The sequence below is a fragment of the Epinephelus lanceolatus genome, chromosome 22 (assembly GCF_041903045.1).
Source record: "Epinephelus lanceolatus isolate andai-2023 chromosome 22, ASM4190304v1, whole genome shotgun sequence".
Lineage (NCBI taxonomy): Eukaryota > Metazoa > Chordata > Actinopteri > Perciformes > Serranidae > Epinephelus > Epinephelus lanceolatus.
In genome coordinates this window covers 27,279,753-27,296,575 of record NC_135755.1, presented here as the reverse complement: position 1 = coordinate 27,296,575, position 16,823 = coordinate 27,279,753, and the positions used below count along the sequence as shown (strand labels likewise).

Genomic DNA, 16,823 nt, shown 5'->3' with positions numbered 1-16,823 from the left:
CAGATGGTCATCAATGCATGTTTATGTACATTTTGTGAAGTTTGTGTCAGGGGATTTAATTACAGGGTTGACTCACCTCTGTATGACATTGACACATTGGTTCCAAGAAAGGATATTTTTCTTTAGATTACATAATGAGAGCTACCTGGTGAACTGAGAGTGAAATTTTAATAGGGTAATACTTTTGTAAGCTATGAAAGCATGATGGAAAACATGCACTTTTATTATTCAGCCTGAGTGTTAAAGGATAATTGTGGTTCATTTCAAATGGGGTGCTTTTGTTAGTAACAAGTTAAATGCTGAGATTTGTCTTTTATTTTTAGTGATATAACGATAGCTGAATAAACAATTACTTGGTGAGTAATGTGCTATCATAACCAATGGAATTGATGGCCAGACCAACTGAATGAGATCCAAGTAATACATTCATGTAATCCTTTAATGTGAGAGCTTAATCACAGTAAGTGTCCAGAATATTTATATTGAACTATCACAGAAGAAGCAGCTCATTTCCTTCCAGCTCCAACTCCAGCTGTTTTGTATGTGTCCTATGACCTCATTGGAGGAGATGTTATCAGTAAGATGCCATAATCTACATAAAAAATTAAGGTCTTGCGAATGGATAAACAGACCTCGAAGAGATCTGAAACTGGACCAAGTAAATCATCATTTTAATCAACTCATGATCTTACTTGTAATACCCAATTGAACATAGTTATGTTAGTGCAAATAATACCCAAATATTTCTGTTTTTCTGTAAGTAATTTAGCAAACTTCAGAGTAGTTTTCCTTCCATGATGATTCTGGAATTAGACACTGTGATGGTTAAAAGCTTCCACACAGCACAGTGTCCATTATCTGTGGCTGGTAAAGCTGATCCATGTCTAAATGAATGAGTGAGGACAGGGTTGTAGAGTACCGCTCTGCTTCCTCTTGTGGAGCTGCATTAGCTCACTGCATCACTAATTTCCCCCACACAAGCTAATGTTACATTGGTCGATGGTCATGAGGATGATGCACTCTTCCTAATGCATAGAATGAAAGGAAGCATTACTGGGCGAGGGCCAGGGTGGGACAGAGGGAGCTGAGGGTCAGGAAAAGAAATGGCACAGGGAGGGTGAAAAAGGAGATGAGATTGAGAGGGAGAAGAATGTCTGTTACAGAAATTAAGTTATCTCCCCAAAGTGATTAACATGTTATTACCAGCATGCAGAGCAAAATAAGTGCCTATCTGGTTGTGGAGACACTCATGTCTTTGGGGGTTTAAGTGATGGAGGTGGCCTCAGCCGGTTTGGTGGATATCTGGTTGTCATTTTAATAATGATAATAACTTAGCTTATTTAGCACTTTTCAAAAAATGAAACAAGACAAATTGCCAGATAAATAGATAAAAGTAGAATTGATGTAATGATAAGCGAGGTATGAAATACTAAAACAGTTCACATACATAAAGCAAAATGAAAGATTAACCTGATCAAGAGAAAGCAATTCTTAAAAAGTGTGTTTTTAAGAGAGATTTGAAAGAAGTTACAGAGCTAGCATGCCTGATCTACTCCAGAAGGAAGGTTGTAGGCAACGCCTAAAATAAAGATATATACTTGACCTAAATTCACTCAGGGTTAGGTTTAGGAAAAGAAACATGGTGAAGATGTACCTTGAAATAACTCAGAGTTCATTTGGTTTCTCATGTTTCTGAATGCCAGTCTCCTGGGGCAAAGTCCTATGTTTTGTGACCAATCCACCACCCCAACCTGCCTCTTTATAAACCACTTCCTTCTTTACTCCCATCAGCACATTGGTCACATGAATGCAGCCTTCTCGATCATGTGGGTTACGCAAAAGTTACCAACTCATGATTATGTGGGTGATACGAACAGCCTGTTGCAGGTCAACTCTTCAAAAATGTCCACAAATGACAGCTAACAAATACATTAGTCGGATTCATTTTAATGCTGTTTTGATTTCAAAATAGATCATTACAGATCCAATACTTACGTTCCCCACGGATGATATTCCAATTAAAAGTGACAGAGGTGAGAATAAAAAACATCCTTCACTAAAACATGCTAATCGTTTAACCAAAAAAATGAATATCTCTGGGGAAATTACAGCAAAATTGAAGTCATTACATTTTCATCTTATCAAAAAGTGTTTAGGGTTATTTGTGGGTGTGTGTGTGTGTGTGTGTGTGTGTGTGTGGAGGTGAATCACAAATATGCTTGCCTTTTTTAGCTTCAGCAGCTACACAGCACAACTAAAGTGTTAACTAAAGTAAAAAAAAAAAAATCAAACGGTTGTCGTGTCTTAGACGTACATCAGCATCAGTCAACATCTGGAATCATATATGAGTCATTTGGGCAGGATGAGCTCTTAGATCATTAGCCAGGTGGAGACAGTGGAGAGATGCTAATGTAAAAGTAAGCGGGTGAGGTATTTAAAGGATGTGTGTTTCCAGGGATGTGATGAGTCAGAAACGGGTACTCTGTTCCTGCCATTAAGATCTAAACTGTTTTAACTGTTGCAACAGATGCAATGAAAATGCTTCGAGGCAGCTTGGTGGCTTTGCGGTTAAAGGGGATATAACTGAAAAGGCACAGTTAAAGTCTAAATTAATCTTCCTTATTAATTTTCAAAGCATGTATGTGTAAGGCAAACGTGAGTCATGAGGACTTGTGAATTTACAACACACATACTGTACCGTATGCAGACACACACACACATTAAATGAGATACAGCTCACACCCTGCATCCTTACCTCAGCATGTGTGTCACACTTATCTTCTCACGTGTACACACACACACACACACACACACACACACACACAGAGGACATGCTAATGAGATGCAGGAACACATTAGGCTTGTAGGTCAGAGGGACGGGCCACTTGGTCTGGCTCATAGTTAAATAGTTTCTTAATCTCTTATTACACCAGAGAAAGGATATTTACCAAGAGGCATGGAGAGATAAGTGTTAGCTCAGAGAAGTGATAACACATGATTGATTTTTTTTTTATCTTGCATACCTACAGTAAACAAACATTTAATGAACTCAGCAAAGACTGAGAAGGAGAGACATCTGCGGGAGGATTTAGCAGTGTAAACACATTCCTCACGGAGTCAGATAAGCCTGGCGGAGAGACGCAGGCAGCATCACTTCAGCTACTCACTGAACACACACGTCGAGGTTAACTGCTCTCACCTATCCTCCTCTGTCGGTAGCGCAACCAGTGTGACACACATATACACACATGATGGACTGTCTTGAGTTATTTATGCGACTATAAGAAGCAATACACCTCATTTTCTTTCCTTCTCTCTCTCCTGCACACAAACACAGAGATACACACTTCATGGCCTAATTGCAAACATATCCGGCATCATCCCTCACCCAGCGTACACATCCATCTCCTCACTGCTTCATCTTATCTTCCCCTGTCCTTTCTCCCTCTTCCTCCTGCTATGTCTCTCTGTGTAATTTGCACTTTCCTCTGTTCTTTTCTCCACTCCAACTTCCATATTTCTTTCTCTCTACTCTCCCTCCCTCTCTGTCATTTACTCCGTCTCCTCCTCTTTCCATTCCTATTCCCCAGACAGACATTATCTAAAGGAATGGCGATTGATTTGCTTCAACCGGCTTTCTTCCATCTCTGTTGTTCTCTCAAGGATGTTTCTCTTATCTCCACATTTCCATAATGGCAAGAACACATTCCGTCTTCCTCTTCCCTGTCCTCCTCCTTTGACTGTACATGTCCTTGTAAGGTCCCTTACCTCAGCTTTTACCTTTCTGTCTCTGTCTTTTTACCTATTTCAGGTTAATGTGAATTGATCCAGCTTCTCTCTCCTCTTTCTTCTTCCTTCTTTACACTTTTTCTCTCTGAGACTTTGCGCTGTAAGGCAGCAATGCTGATACACAGAAGGATACGGGTCTTATTTTATTGCTGATCCAAAGTATCTGAGAGTCCACACAAGTTCTTTAATCCATATTAAGAGCAAGAGCTATGTGGCATGTGTCAGAATTGAAAGCAAAGTATCTTGACTTTACAGTATGCTTTTTTGACACATAAAAGGAAAACTTGTAAAGCAGAAGTGCCATTAGTACATGCTTTGTTACCCACTTAATCTCCTCTCTTTCTCTCCCTCTCTCTCCCCTCATCCTTCTCGCCTTCACTCAGCAGGGATCTGACGACGAACGTCCATCAGCAAAAAAAACTTAGCAAACACAATTCCTTCCCCTCAGATGAAGTACTTATTTCTGGATGAAGCACTTTTGGAAACTTTGGCCCAGAACCAAAAATAGCTTCTGTACTGTAGCTGCCTCTGACAGATGAAAGTACCAATGACATATTTTATTCGTGGAATTTAAAGTTTCTCATTTTCTTTCTAAAAGTTTCTGGCAGGGAGAGTTTAAATACTTTGTCTATTCTTCATCCATCTTCTGTGCTCTTTCTCGGTCTTATCCCCCCCTCCTTCTGTCAGCCTCTCCTCCATCTGTGCCCTCCCTCGCTCTCGCAGTGCCTCCTGATCCTCTCCTCTCCCTTTAGTCCCATTAGTTATCTCCTGATGGGTCATTAACTATTAAACGCCAGATAGAGGGGAAGGAAGACGAGGAGAAGAGGGATGCTCTGTGAGGTTTGTGTCTAGTTTGCAATAATAAATGGACATTAGGGGGATGACAACACGGAGAGAGGAAGCAGGAGAGGAGGGTGGGGCAGGTCCAGAGGGTCTCTTTCTCTTTTCTGTAATGATAAGTGGAAGTCAGCAGGGAAAGAGAGGAGAGCAGTGCTGCTGCTTTCTGTCCTATAGGATAAGGCATACTGTACTTATAGAAAATCAGAGAGGAGAGTCTGAGATCTACATTAACATTTTGAAAATTGCCAGAAAAGCAACAGATTTCAGACCATTATAGAGGCTGCTTTTTCCTCTTCGTAGTCAGTTCACATCCAAAATGCAGCTCTACTTCTTTCCCTTGGGAAATCAGTGCCAGGCCCTCTCATCCAGTCTAGCTTAAGAAGATCTTTGGATGATCCAGAGACACTGAAGCCCTCAGATGACACCAAGCTCAGAGTCTTCAATGTCTACCAAATCACAGATGCCATACTGTAAATTAAAATTAGTAGGATTCTGCTTCCACCTAGTGGTCAAACATGGAAATGGTTAATTATCCAAGGAATGTACACTGAGCAAAATTAAAAATGCAACACTTTTGGTATTGCTCCTGTTTTTCTAATACTTTATTGTGCACAAAAAAGACTTATTTCTCTCAAATTGTCAGTGAGTGTTGCTGGAGGTGGAGGCCCTGAGCTGGCAGAGTTGCACATGGTATGCAGTTGTGAGGCCAGTTGAATGCACTGCCAAATATTCGTAAACAACATTGGAGAAGGCTTAAAGCTCATTTATGCTCAATGTATGGAGACACAGATGGAGCCATCTGTTGGTACTGTGTGTTCATTTCGTCCATATGTGTGCATGCTTTCTAAGAGTTTACAGATACAGACACAGATTTTAACTAATTTGTGACCAAAATTTGAGAGACATAAGTCTTTTGTGCGCATAAAAAGTCTTAGATCTCCCGTCTCATGAATATAACAGCCTTAAATTTAGATTCTCTGTCAGCACAGTCTACCTTTAATCCAAATATTGATGCCTCTGTGTGTCCATCTTCAGACTCTCTGATGTTGGGAACAGAGGTTGATCTGCAGCGGGTGGAAAACAGCGTGTTCGCCATGGAGACGGTATTTAAGGTTTGGCTTCAAGAGCAAGCAGGAGACAGAGAGCACCTGCATCTCCTGCTGCCCAACCCTCTGGACAGTCCCATTCCAGGTACAGGTGCTACACAAACATGACATAGAGATACAGATGGCATGTTACCGTACTATCCACTATCTTTTTACACTATTTTTTTATAACATTTGTCACCTGTGTAGTGTGTGTGAAGTGTGACATGCAGGAGCGTCTGATAAGCCCAGCCCTCATCCCACTGAACTCCAACCTCGGAGTGAAGACTGAGAGCATCCGGGACTTCCTGCCTGCCACTAAGGGATCAGCCAATCAGAGCCAGCAGCCGCAGAGACTGAAAGCAGTCAAGTAAGAGACAGGGCTTTTTAGTAAAGCCAGATGCATTGAAAAGTCACCTTCTGTTGTTTTCAACTCAGATAGATCCACATGCTTTTTGAGCTTCACATGAATGGAATAACAAAATACTAGTGCTGCACATTCAAACACAACATGGAAGTGTAATCTATTTACGCTGATGATGATCGCTTGGCAACAAGCAAAATCTGTGATAGAAAACAAGATGAACACCTTAAAGGGAGTGTCTAGATATGTCTGCCTTTACCATCTTTCCAGCCCCATCCATGCTTCCTTGTTGGAGTAACGGAGAGATTAAGCATGTGTATACGATTATGTGTGCATGCTCCATTAGCCATGTGTGTGATGTTGTGCATGTCCAGTAAAACTCTGGCCTGTGTATGAATGGCTCCATTCTGACAACAGGGAGTAGTGGAATATTTCTTAGATGAAACTCTCCCATCACATCAGAGTCTGCTTTGTTCTGCTTCGATGCTGGAAAACACTCAAAACAACTGGAGCTGGGCAGAAAAATTGCTTCGTGCTTAAAAGCGAGTCGACATGTTCCCTCAACTTGTTTGTGAAGAGATGTTTTTATTCTCATACAGTAGGAACTCATGAGACATGGTCACAGTGGTAACCAAGGACAGGGCAGGGACTCAATATAAATAGGAAATATAACTGGCTACAGGGAATGAAAAACAAACGATTATTGTAAATATTTTATCAGTCACTAAAGCCTCATTCTACTTACCAGCAGGCACAAACACTGATTCATTTTTATTCCAGTTTTCTTTATGCACAATCTAACACAGATAATGGTTTGCTGACTATAATGTCCTTATATTGTAGTGTGTTTCCTTACAGGACAAGCAGAGTGTGGCAGAAGGAATTTAAAGTTATTCTAATGGAGCACTCATTATAAATGGCCTTGGACTTATGCCTTAAATGCCTAAAATTTAAATGGACATATTTGTTTGAAACATACCTGGGGGCCAGCTGCTTCTCACATCACCGAGGTTATTAGAAAATAAAGATAATATAGAAATGAGCTAAGTGCAACTGTTTCATCTTTCAGTGAAAAAGTATTTAACTTTCCACCACTTCTAAAAAGCGCTGGCTCTCAATGGTGACTTTACACTTCTTTGCTGTGGCCATGTCTGCTACTTAGTAGGGATGTAACGATACAATGATCAGGATCCATTTGATTCAGGGATCATCTATATGGTATCATCGATGCAAAGTGAAAACAGCAATTACATATCGTCATCTTTAAGACAAGTCTAAATTTTGATATTCTCATGGTACATCTGTGTCACCATTTCCATCCAAGCACCCTTCCTTCCCAAACATTCAAACTGTGCTAGCAGCCTTGCACCAGGCAGACAATGGTAAGCAGCCAAGATAAAGATAAGGAGGATATTTACTGATATCGTCTCATATCCATCACAGGCCCCTGAGCTGAAAATCGTATTGTGGCAGACTTTGTGATATCAGCAAATATTGTATTGTTGTCCAAAGAATCGATAAAATATTGTACTGTGGCTAAACTTGTGATTTACACCCCTATTACCAAGCAGTATATGTCTGCTGTTAGGTAACCATTTGTTAGCATGTGTACCATATGTGTATAAAAACACATTAATTTCCCCTTCAAAGTTCCTGCTTGGTGCATGTCTACAAACTGTATAATAGTCCTGCCTTCGTGTGGTGAACAAAACAAATGCCAAGTGAACTTGCTTCCCAATATTGTGCAGCGGGTCACATAAAGTATATTTTTAAAATCAAGCTGCGGGCTGTTTAATTAAAATCGGTCCACAGGCCACGGACAGGACTATCGACATGCCTGACAGAGTATATACATAAGAGACAAAAACAAGTTCCATGCTCATCATTCACAAAACAAAAAGACAAAAACAACAAAAACATTGAGCTTATTAAGATTACTGAACATTCAATCTACGATAGTAAAGACTAGCTACTCACAACCAAAACGTGCCAAGGGGAAACAAAATCATCTAAAATTCCTTGCAAAACATCGGATTACTGTTATAGGGATAAAATAATAATTTAATAAACCTTGATGAAGTGGGTATACATCAAGCCAAACATGGAACAGGGATGAAAGGCATGCAGCATGATTCCAAGCAACTTTGCATTTTGACCAGCACCAAGAATAAGTTGTTTTGGATCTCCAGATAATCAAATCTTTCAGAGGCTAAAAGTGCATTAAGTCAAACAAATTACTGATAAATCAAGTCACAACAAGCAGCGAATCAGAGTGCTTGGGTTAAATTTGGAATTTGATATGTAAAGCCTTGAACTTTCCCTTTGATTCATGTGGAAACTTCATGTATTCTCATAATTTTCTTAACATATACAGAGTTTTAGGTAGATTTAAAACAGCTAGTGTACGACTGGTTGATCAGTAGGTGACAACTGATCTAAAAAGCTGTGGCTTAAAAGCTAGTCATTCCTTTAAAAATACAGCATCACATATACAGGGGAGCGCTGCTTGTGTTGTATGTAAATGTACACATAGATGATAGAAAGCAGACATTCTGGCCTAATCTACAATATGTATACAGTTTCTTCCATCATTTGCATTTATTGTACAGTTCCAAGGAGCTGCAGATGGATGTCATCTGTGCTTGTGTGTTCTGCATAGTGGCCAGTCCAGAAGTATTGTGCTGCATGTGTGCTTTACATACTGATGATTTACATGATTTACAGCAGCGACATTTAAATGAAGCTGGAGGACGGTCACCATTAACATTCACCTTGGCTGGGATGATGTCATTCTGGTTTGCACTCATGAGGATTTGTTGTGTTTGCATACTGCCAGTTATAAGTTTTCATAGGTTCTGGGAACTTAGCAGACCGCCTGAGGTTATCAAATTGAGAGACAAAAGTTGTAGATTTTTTGTGTTTTATTGTCATTTAAGAACCAAGGTTTCCTGCAATGCAAACAATACATAAACCAAAAACTATGTTGCCAGTGGTCAGCATGCTCGGCACACAATGCACCTGACCTCAATGCCTGTACCTGCAAGTGGATAGCCCACAGCCGAGCCCCATGGGTCAAGGCCCAACTACCAGAGACTCGCTGGCGAGCTCCCCTCCAGGATCTGGCTCCAGAAGGGGGACACATTTTCCCCTTTTCTGGGCTACACCTCTTTTCTTGCCAAGTCTGGCCCCTCCCCTGGGACCATTTTGCCTTGGGAGACCCTACCAGGAGCTACTGTCCCCGACAACACAGCTCCCAGGATCACAGGGACACACAGGCCTCAAGGTGGTGATTCTTGAAGCGGCTGACCAGGGAATGGCTCGGGGTCCTTCAGGAGGAGCTGCATAGTATGGTGGGGAGAGGGATGTTTGGAATGCCTCACTCAGCCTGCTAAACCCACAGCCCTGGACAAGAGGAAGATAGTGGATGAACAGATGGATAGAAGTGCTAATCAACTAATTAAAACAATCACAGGTTGAACTGAATTGCAATTCATAATGAGCTTACAACAGACTAAAAAGATGACACAAACAGAACATACTTACATTCTCAGGAACACATGGCACTGATGTTAGATGGGGAGCAGAGAGATCTACAGATCTGACTTTGGGCCTTATATAGTGGCTTGAAGCACACCTGTCTGCAATTGGTCATCAAGCAGGGGAATGATTGGATTCAGATGTTGTGAGTGTTCTGTCCACCAGGGGCCGCCATTTAGAGGGCACAGGAGAATTCACAGCACAGTGCTTTACTGAAAACTATTCCAGGAACTTTGAGAAGGCAGATTAAGTCTGCTTTGACATAAAATGTTTCACTTCCAGTGTTCACAGTGTTATGTTTTGGGGTTTTTTTCAATTGGAGACAGTGCCGTTACCATGGCAAATTACAGTGTGAGTCCGTCATTTGAGGTCTGCATGATAACCAAGGCTGTGTGTGTTGCAGGAGTCTGCGTGCAGACGGAGTGTGTGAGAGTGTGTTGTATGGCCTGCCGCTGGTGATCCGCCCAACCACCTGCTGGCAGCTGGACTGGGATGAAATGGAGAGCAACCACAACTTGTTCCACGCTCTCGGCCACACACTCAGGGTGTGTGAATGTGTTCGCTGTTCATTCATCTTTTGACAATTTTCTTTACAAGAAAGAAACCATGTTCCCTTTTACCTTTTAACAAAATAATCTGAATCTTAACATTCTCTGCACTCCTCTGTGCAATGCCAATAAATGAAAGTGTTTGATGTCACATTTGTTTTTCCCTCTTTCAGAGTCGTGACTTGTTCCTGCTGCTGCAGGTGGAGCCCGCACAGAGGTCCACAGCGGGAGGCCCAGGTCCATATGTGTGTGTTGGTGTGTGTGAGAGAAAGAGAGAGAGAGTCATATTGTGGATTGATCGGTCCTTGTGAGTGCACTCATATGCCCTGCGTGTGTGCTTGTGTACAACACAGGTGTGTATTCTCACTACATCCTCCAGCCGTCCCTGTCTCTGTCCCTCCTGCTGAAGCCTGTGGTCTCCAGAGAGCTGCTGCTGCCCTGCTCTCTACCTGTCTCCACTCAGGAACCTGCACCTGATGCCATGCACACTATACAGGTCAGGTGACCTTTGTTCATTGTAAACTAATTACAGAAGTAGACAGAAGCATCCAGAGCTCCAAAAATAGATAGATTTTTGTCACCAGTGTGTTTATTGATATCGGGCATTGAATATGTAGCTAACACTCATCTAGAAATATATACTGTATACTGTATGTGCATGGGCCACTGTTAGGTACACCTTGCTTGTACGAGTTTGAACCCCTTTTGCCTTCAGAACTGCCTTCATACATTGTGGCAAAGTGTTGGAAACATTCCTCAGAGATTTTGCTGCAGATTTTTCAGCTGCACACACACAAGGCGAATCTCCTCTTTCACAACATCCCAGATATGCTCTATTGGATTGAGATCTGGTGACTGTGGAGGCCATTGGAGTACAGTGAACTCATTGTCATGTTAAAACAACAGAGATGATTTGTGCTCTGTGACATGGCGTGCTACGCTGCAAGATGGGCACAGTGTGGTCATAGAGGGACAGACATTGTCAGCAAGAATACTCAGGTTGGCTGTGGTGTTTAAAAGATGCTCAGGTGATACTAAGGGGCCCAAAGTGTACCAAGAAAATATCCCTCAGACCAATATACTACCACCAACAGCCTGATATGTTGATACAAGGCAGGATGGATCCATACTTTGATGTTGTTTACACCAAATCCTGACCCTACAATCTGAATGTTGCAGCAGAAATCGAGACTCATCAGATAAGATAACTTTTTCAGATCTGCTATTGCCCAATTTTGGGCGGCTATACAAATTAGTAGATATATACATATACATATGTATATATATATATATATATATATATATAAATAGATAGATATAAATTGTGATAGAAGACATTAATTATGGTTATCGTGGGTAGAAGCACTTCTGATTTTGTTTTTTGGGCAATCATTTTAAGTTTTAATTTCATTTTTAGAATGAAACAGTTGTCATCATATTGTTGTGTGTGTTTATTTTGGACAGGATATAGCCTTGTATGTGTGTAACTCCTCCAGTTAGTTTATTTGCATGTTAGCAAAGTGTAAACAGCGTGTACATGTTCTCAAAGCTGACAAACAGATGTTCAGATATGCATATGATACTGGAATGATGTTTGTTTTCTCTCAGGGTTGTCTCGCTCAGCTGGATGAGGAGTGTGTGTTCAACCCTCTGTCTCTGAGCAGTAACCTGTACCAGCACCTCAGGAGCAGAGGCCTGCTCTCACAGCCACGATACCCATACAGGTCAGAGGGGGGTTGATGCGATGATGCAAATAAATCTGTGTGGCCCTTGTGATAATGTCAAAACAGTGGGATAATTTGGATGTAATGGAGATCAAAGATGATGTGATATTGATGGTGATGGTTGTTGATTGCAGGCTGCAGCCAGCAGCCGCCCACAGAGACCAGTCTCAACCACTAGAGGGCCCTAAAGCTACAGGCAACAGACAGCAGCGGCAGGTAAACGCAGCAGCTTTATGGCAGTGTAAAGGTCATGATGCTGCTCATAAAGATGAGCACAATGATTATTACATGAGCAAAGGTGATAACACGAGTCAGGAGCAGTTTGACAGCACAAAGCAGGAGTAATATTTTTTATACACACCATTAAGTTTGTGTGCATGGAGTGTGTGCTTTAATAATGCAACTTCCTCCTCACCTCTCACTTCCCTATTTACTCAACAGATGGCAGCACTGACCCTATGCAGTTTAGTGTGTATATACACAGAGCAAGCATGAAACAGCCTTTTATGTAATATGTAGCAGAAGTCCTGCATAAACAATCATACTTAAACAATTGTCATAAGTATCATCAGCTTAACTTACTGAACCTATTAGAAGTAAACATAGTCTCGTTGCAGAAATGTGACTGTTAAGTTGTAATACATTATATTATTAATACAGTTGCACCAGTGTGTACGCAGCAGTATTTCACTGTTGTGGCAGGTCGAGGTGGAGCTAGCTTTAATTACTTCATATACAGTTTGGTCCATTGCTTTCTGACCAAGGATCGCCAGATAAACCTGGGAGGTCGTGACATGATTTATGGGAAAGTTTTTTGAAATACTGAATCATTTGTGCAGTTATTTAAATGAAACCATGTGAGAAGTTTAGAGGGGAAATGGCTCTTTGGGGGAACTGCGACTCATATACATCTGACACATGACAAGATTCCTCTCACCAATTTTTATACAAGAGATCACAAGCCGAAAAGAACCAGTGGTTTATCTTTAACAATGTTTTGTATTTCATAAACTCACCAAGTTTTCATGTAGACATCTACATCTAAATTGTAGTGCGGTAGTACCATAAAATAGCAGCGTGTGTAACGTGCCAGTACTTTTAAAAATTCACATAAGTACAGTACTTAAAATATGAATATACACTTATTGTCTATATAAAAGGATGCACATGGGCCTAAAACTAAAACTTTAATACATGAAGAGAATGGGTTATCTCAGTGTGTTTTAAAACAGACTCCGATTATGCTGTGAATCTTTCTTTTTTATTTTTCATAATGAGTTCCAAAGACTGATAAAACTATCTGACATGCCAGTACTCTGTGATCTTCTACACCATTTTTAAAGATAACATAGTTAATGTGCAAGGGTTTTATGTCACAAAATAGAGGTTTAGATGCATTTGTATTTGTTACATGATACATTAGCAAAATTCTCAATCTGGTAACAATTCAGCTACTGGGAAATAACTCATAATATACAGAAATTTCACACCGATTATAGTAGGTGTCATTTTTACAGACACGTGTAAAGATCTTAACTTTTCATCCTTCCACGTTCCATCCACTGAGGCCCACTGTGACCTGAGAGTGTGTAGCTGTTGGCAGTGTGACTCATCAGGCTCGATAAGGCTGCTGACATGCAAATAGTTCACTACAGCGGCAAAGCACAGAGAAAATGTTCATCCGCTCTGCTCTGGTTTTGTCCTATTCTTTGGCACGCTCTCTTTTTATTCACTACAGCGGAACATAACCCTTAACTTTCCCCGTGATGTTTGTATCTCTTAATGTCTTCCTCCTCTCTTCTATTCCTCTGAAATTCTTTTGTTCCACCTTCTCCAGAGCCTCCTTCTCTTCCTCTCATTTATCTCACTCTTTGTTTTCCTGCCTTTCTTATTTGATCAAAGTTGAATATCACTTTAAGCAGCATTGAATAAGTGTTTTTCAAGGCTTAAACTTGAAATAAAAAGCCTGTGTGTTGTCTCCACTCAGCCACAAAACCAGGGTCGCCAAGTGGGAATGAACAGCAAGGTCAGGGCCACTGTGGCTCCTCTGCCCTCGTCCTCCTCCCACTCCTCCTTCCTGGGACCTCCTCCTGCTAAGGCCTCTCGTCCAGCTCTGAAGCTCCTTAGCAGCAGTGGGAGAGGAAGCCGTCAGGCCCCAGCCCCTACTCAACAGGAGGAAGACAAAGATGATGATGACTCCATGGTAATACAGTAAGAAAGTGGCTGACGGAGCAACACAGTGAAAGGGAGATAAGAGTGTGAGAGAGAAGGGGTAGTGCGTCCTCAACAAGTCATTGACCACATGCACTTTAATAACCTTCAGCATCCTGACCTGCCACTTCAAAGGGCTTTCCAGTGAACTGCAGCTTAGTCACACGCACATTTGGCTAATCGGCCCCCATTGTAAAGTTTGTGAGTAATCAGGCAGCTCGTAAAGGCTTTAAAGACTTTGTAAAGGAGGGAAAGACACTCTGATTTGCACATAAACTCGCACGGTCTCACACTGCGAACACACACATTGCTCTGCACTGCACTCTGGGGGGGTTACAGCTTCTTTTGATACTTCAATTCATCTCTATTTATTGTCACCACATGAACAGTGTTAGCCAGATCTGAATTTAGCACGTCTGTGTGTGTGTGTGTGTGTGTGTGTGTGTGTGTGTGCATGTGTGAAAGGAAAGTTTCGACTCGCTGCCATCTTTAGATTGCTGAGGCAGCGAAAACTTCCAAATCACACACCGTGAACAATGAAAAAGCAGGAGAAAAGATGAAAAGAAGGGAAACAGCGGGACAATGGAGGCCTGGAAAGAGTCAAAAAATGGAGGGAAGGAACAGAAAGCCATAAGTAATGATAAAAAAAGAACAAAAGGTGGGTGGTGTGGGAGATCAGAGGGGGATTAAAGGATACATAGGAAGTCTTTTCTCCACGTTACAGCACACCCACTACCACACAGCAGCGTAAAAAAAATCTAGACAGGCAGAAAGCGGTTACAAAATTATGGCTCAGGCACAATAAAGCAGACATACTGCAGCTATAGTGCCATAGTGCGTAGTGACTTATAGACAAACACACATATGCGCATTCCATTTCCATTTTGCCCTTAAGCCGCGGTCTGAACACAGCTTCACTGTTTTAATGAGACAGTGAATAAAGCAGCAGACAGAGGGGCCTCTCTGCTCTCCTTCACCCCCATAGCCAGCTTGCTCTCTGGGGGTTGAAAGGCAGCGTGAAGGGGGTGGATGGAAGGAGAACAGAGACGACAGAGAACGTATAAAAAAATGGCAGTATGTCTTTTAAGGTTGACACCAAAGGTTTGCATTGAAGAGCAATTTCCATTCTGTGTTTGAGATTTGGAGAGGAAGTGAATGGCGTTCATGCAGTGACATCACAGGCTGATTTCTGCACAATATTACATTCACACATTTAATCATTGAGTCATGCTCATGCGCGCATCCATCGTCACTAATATTAATTTATTCCTTGTCAAGCAGCCTTGTCAGCCATGCATATTCACACACAGGCTTAATCAGTCTCCCGCCATTCCACCCCCTTGCTGAACCTTATAACATTAGGGACTACCCAGTGGCAAATGACTTCATGGCGTTGTGATGTCATAGGACTTCCGCATTCACGGATTACATCCACAACGATCCTTTTGTCTCAGAAGAGAATTTGACCGGACCTCCAAAACTGCCCGCTGACATTTTACCCACTTCTCTCTCACCATCTCCGTTCCCTTTCTCTCTCTCTCTCTCTCTCTCTCTCTCTCTCTCTCTCAGTACTTTCTTCTTCATCACCACAAGCTCGGAGAGTCACCGTGTTCATAAATTTGTTCAGATAGAACAACAGCAGACTCTCTGTCCCCAAAAGGTCAAAAGGCCGAAGCCAAAGTTCCTCCTTTATAACCCAGCAGGCGACATCAGCCACACTCTTCATTAAATGTCACCAGATTAATGGGGCCCAAGCGACAGTTAACAAAAGTGTCCTTATCTGCTTTTGCAAATTCATTCAGAGTTGAATTTAACAGAGGAGATTTTTTGGCACGTTCTTGACCCATAGCAGTTGTTTTTTTCCAAGAAAGTTCTTTGTTTATTGTTGTTTTTTACGACTTCACCACACAAACACTGTTCTCTCATTGTGTTCCTGTTCCTGTTCAGCTTTCGTGCTGTGTGTGATGACTACTGTCAAGCAGATTTTTGTGTGAGCTGCAAAGGAAATTAATTGATGTCCTTTGTTCACTCTGTAAATTCCTATCAATTGTGTCATTTCAGGAGCTTGTGATTTCTACATATTTATGAATATATTTATTGACCCGCTCTCAGATTTGTATTTTAACACTGCATGGACTGTGGGTTAATAAATTGTCTATAAGTAACATTTTGGTGGGAGGATTATTTTAGCTTTGCACAGAGAGCATCTAACCACTTTCAACCTTTAACACCCACAGGTTAATCTATAGGATGCTTGCACTATGTAGAAAAAAAGACAGATAGTGCTATGAGAAAGTACATGAATATGAACATTTAATATGTATTGATAGGTCAGACTCTCATCTATGCTGTCAATGTGGGAACTTTTAAAAAACAATGGCCTGTAGTAAGAAATAATCTAGACATAATGCGTGACAGAGTATACAGCTGGCACTGAACCCCCAACTGCTTAGGGCACCTGTCCATGTGCAGCCCCCTCGCTCTGACATCTCTCCATTTAATGCATGTATAGGTCCTGTTTGTGCATGTGTGTGTATTGTGGGCCTGTGTGTAGCTGACAGCAGTGAAAAAAAAAAGAATTTCCCCTTGGGGGTTAACAAAATACATCTTCTTCTTAACTTTACGCCCAAATTCATTGCAGAGATCTTGCGATCAAACAAAGGCTGTGTATGTATGTAGGCTAACCATATAGAACTTATACCGTAAAGCACTTTTTAACCCAAAA

General features: G+C 41.4%; 1 protein-coding gene and 1 long non-coding RNA gene across 2 annotated transcripts in view; one reads left to right on the top strand and one right to left on the bottom strand.

Annotated features, from left to right (window-relative positions):
- Positions 1-14,102, top strand: part of m1ap (meiosis 1 associated protein) — a 40,321-nt gene extending 26,219 nt beyond the window's left edge. Inside the window, exons 4-11 of the mRNA XM_033610206.2 lie at positions 5,665-5,820; positions 5,925-6,084; positions 10,019-10,160; positions 10,337-10,400; positions 10,517-10,659; positions 11,772-11,887; positions 12,022-12,103; positions 13,875-14,102. Coding sequence (XP_033466097.2) covers positions 5,665-5,820; positions 5,925-6,084; positions 10,019-10,160; positions 10,337-10,400; positions 10,517-10,659; positions 11,772-11,887; positions 12,022-12,103; positions 13,875-14,102 — 1,091 coding nt within the window. The remainder of the gene's footprint in view (positions 1-5,664; positions 5,821-5,924; positions 6,085-10,018; positions 10,161-10,336; positions 10,401-10,516; positions 10,660-11,771; positions 11,888-12,021; positions 12,104-13,874) is intronic.
- Positions 8,982-9,701, bottom strand: LOC117246352 (uncharacterized). Its single transcript, XR_004500706.2, has 2 exons — positions 9,622-9,701; positions 8,982-9,480 (listed from the first exon to the last, which is right to left on the bottom strand). It is a non-coding gene; the product is annotated as an uncharacterized LOC117246352 (long non-coding RNA).
- Positions 14,103-16,823: the final 2,721 nt, after the last annotated feature.